This window comes from Trichechus manatus, unplaced genomic scaffold (assembly GCF_000243295.1).
Source record: "Trichechus manatus latirostris isolate Lorelei unplaced genomic scaffold, TriManLat1.0 scaffold00334, whole genome shotgun sequence".
In the NCBI taxonomy this organism is placed as follows: Eukaryota; Metazoa; Chordata; class Mammalia; order Sirenia; family Trichechidae; genus Trichechus; species Trichechus manatus.
This window is the reverse complement of record NW_004444270.1, coordinates 110,984-113,348: the sequence shown is the minus strand read 5'-3', so window position 1 is coordinate 113,348 and position 2,365 is coordinate 110,984. Positions and strand designations below refer to the sequence as shown.

At 38.1% G+C, this 2,365-nt stretch overlaps 1 protein-coding gene across 1 annotated transcript; it reads right to left on the bottom strand.

Annotated features, from left to right (window-relative positions):
* Nucleotides 1-596: 596 nt before the first annotated feature.
* Nucleotides 597-911, bottom strand: LOC105756976 (keratin-associated protein 19-3-like). The gene has a single exon (XM_012559846.1). The coding sequence runs from the start codon at nt 909-911 to the stop codon at nt 597-599; it is 315 nt and encodes a 104-aa protein (XP_012415300.1).
* Between the last annotated feature and the right edge of the window lie 1,454 nt (nt 912-2,365).

The window sequence follows — 2,365 nt, the reverse complement described above, 5'->3', positions numbered from 1 at the left end:
TGTCCAAAGAAATGAGTTGGACAATGTTTTGTTTTGATCCATCAGGTTTTCATTGACTAATTTTCAGGAGTAGATTGCCAGGTCTTTCTTCCTGGCCTGTCTTAGTCTGGAAGCGCTTCTGAAACCTGTCCATCATGGGTGACCCGCTGGTATGCAAGCCATCACAGTACAACAAACTACTTGTGGGCAGTAGTCATAAGAATTAAGGACATCTAAATAGACTTCTTTCTAAATGGTATTAAAGTAAAAAAAAAGGAGCATCACCTGATCAGATACCATGTCAAATGAAGGAGCTATTGGCTAAAATTTGATAAGATTAATTCTAAGACAGTAGATAATTCTGTAGGAAAAATAGGCTTCAGAGAAATACACAACTCAGATATGACAAAACTTATAATTCAATAGTGCGTTTAGCTTAAAAAAATCAATGAGACAATGTTTAGTCACAGAAAAGATTTATTTGCAACTATGTCAAGAAATAGCAAAGAAAGGATAAAGAAGGAAGATGCATATTAATAACACAGCATGGGTGAGTGTAGCTAGCTTGCGTGATGAATTCTGGATCTAGAAGAGATCTCTGAGGGTGGACAATGTTTTCAATAAAATCCAGAGGACCAGTATCTTCCATAGACAGAGGGATGGAAGCAGCCACAACCATAACCACGAAAGCCACCAAGGCCATAGCTGGAACCATAGCCATAGTCCAGTCCACCAAAGCCGCCAAGGCCATAGCTGGAACCATAGCCATAGCCCAGGCCACCAAAGCCACCAAGGCCAGAGCTAGAACCATAGCCATAGCCCAGGCCACCAAAGCCGCCAAGGTCATAGCTGGAACCATAGCCATAGCCCAGGCCACCAAAGCCACCAAGGCCATAGCCAAGGCCACTGTAGTAGTTGCCGCAGTAGCTCATGGTGTCAGGGATTGTGGATTTGGCTGGATGTTGAAGGTGAGTTTCCTGAGAATGAACATCACTGTCTAAACTGGGACTTTTATACCCACTCCATGCGGGTGTGGCAAACCACAACATATGAGCAACATTCTCTTTTGAAAATCCATCTTCGGTGAAAAACAGTACTATTCAGCCATACCTTTCTTCTTAGGTGTAGTTCCAAAGATTTATGAACACATTTTTCCTTTGAATTTAATTTCAATGTTTTAGATCCGTTTTTTTGTATCAAATAATTATTTTCCTGACTTGAAGTCTACAGCTTACACACGTTTCTACATCTAAACCTTAATATTCTTGCTCCTTATTTCACACAGACTCAGGTGTCATTGTCAACTTATGTTCTATTCACTTGGTCTTAGACTAGGTATTCATTAAATACAATATTCCTCTGTGTCATTCAATAAGCTAGTGTAATAACTTTGAAAAATCCTGAATGGTTATTCTTAGTTTGAGAGCAAAACAATGTGTTTATATCATAAAAATATGAATATATGCATGTTTTTTCTTCCTTGTTTGTGTTCCTGTGTGATAACCTCTATGCACCTTCATATTTAGAGACAGTCCTCACATCCAGGCAAAATATAATCGAAGCCTAACTTTTCAACTTTCTTTCCGCTGAAACCTTATGTGAAGCATCCGCTCTACCTAGTTGAAGTCTCTCAAAATGTTTCAGGAAAGTTCAGTAGGCTCCCCACCTCTAAGCTCTTTCTCCGAACATTTTATTCATTGTGAAGTAAATCCTTCTTCTCTTTATAGCCTCCTTAGACTATTTTAGTCCATAAACATCTGCTGCCCTCTCCTAACTCTTATATGAATTACTTATTTGGCTCCGCCACCTTGCGAAACAAGTTTTCCAGTTTTAACCTGTTACTTGACCTGCATGATAAATATTTTGAGGCTACAGATCCTAATTTTAACACCCCTGAGCTGTTAGATCTTGCAAAAGTACATCCTGTAATCATAATGAATGTCTGTTAATATTTTTTAATTTATGTTTTCCTGAAATACCAGCTTAACTATATATTGTTCTCTTACAGAAGACGTAGTCAGTATTTATATAAGAAAACACACCAAATTTTAATTGCAAATGGAAAGGATTTTGTAGGAAATTGATATTCAGTCACCAAAACAAAGTCTCATTCAGTTTTTATCACAGGAAAGGCACTAGGATGGGCTTTGCACTGGGAGATGGTCAATGGTAAACACACAAAGGACCACCATCTACCGATCTACCACGGAAAAGTCTACTATTTAACTGTTGTAAAAAATATACATGTGTGCCTGTGTTGTGTGTTGTGAGTGTGATTGCATGCATATGTGGATTTTCATATAAACATTCTGAGGACTACATAGAAGAGAAAAATGAGGGAAATTACACTGATTTTGAGCGTGTATGGAAGTGTTAAGTATTATAA

Coding starts and splice junctions, on each gene's coding strand:
- LOC105756976 (XM_012559846.1), bottom strand. CDS start 911: ATGAGCTACTGCGGCAACTACTACAGTGGCCTTGGCTATGGCCTTGGT.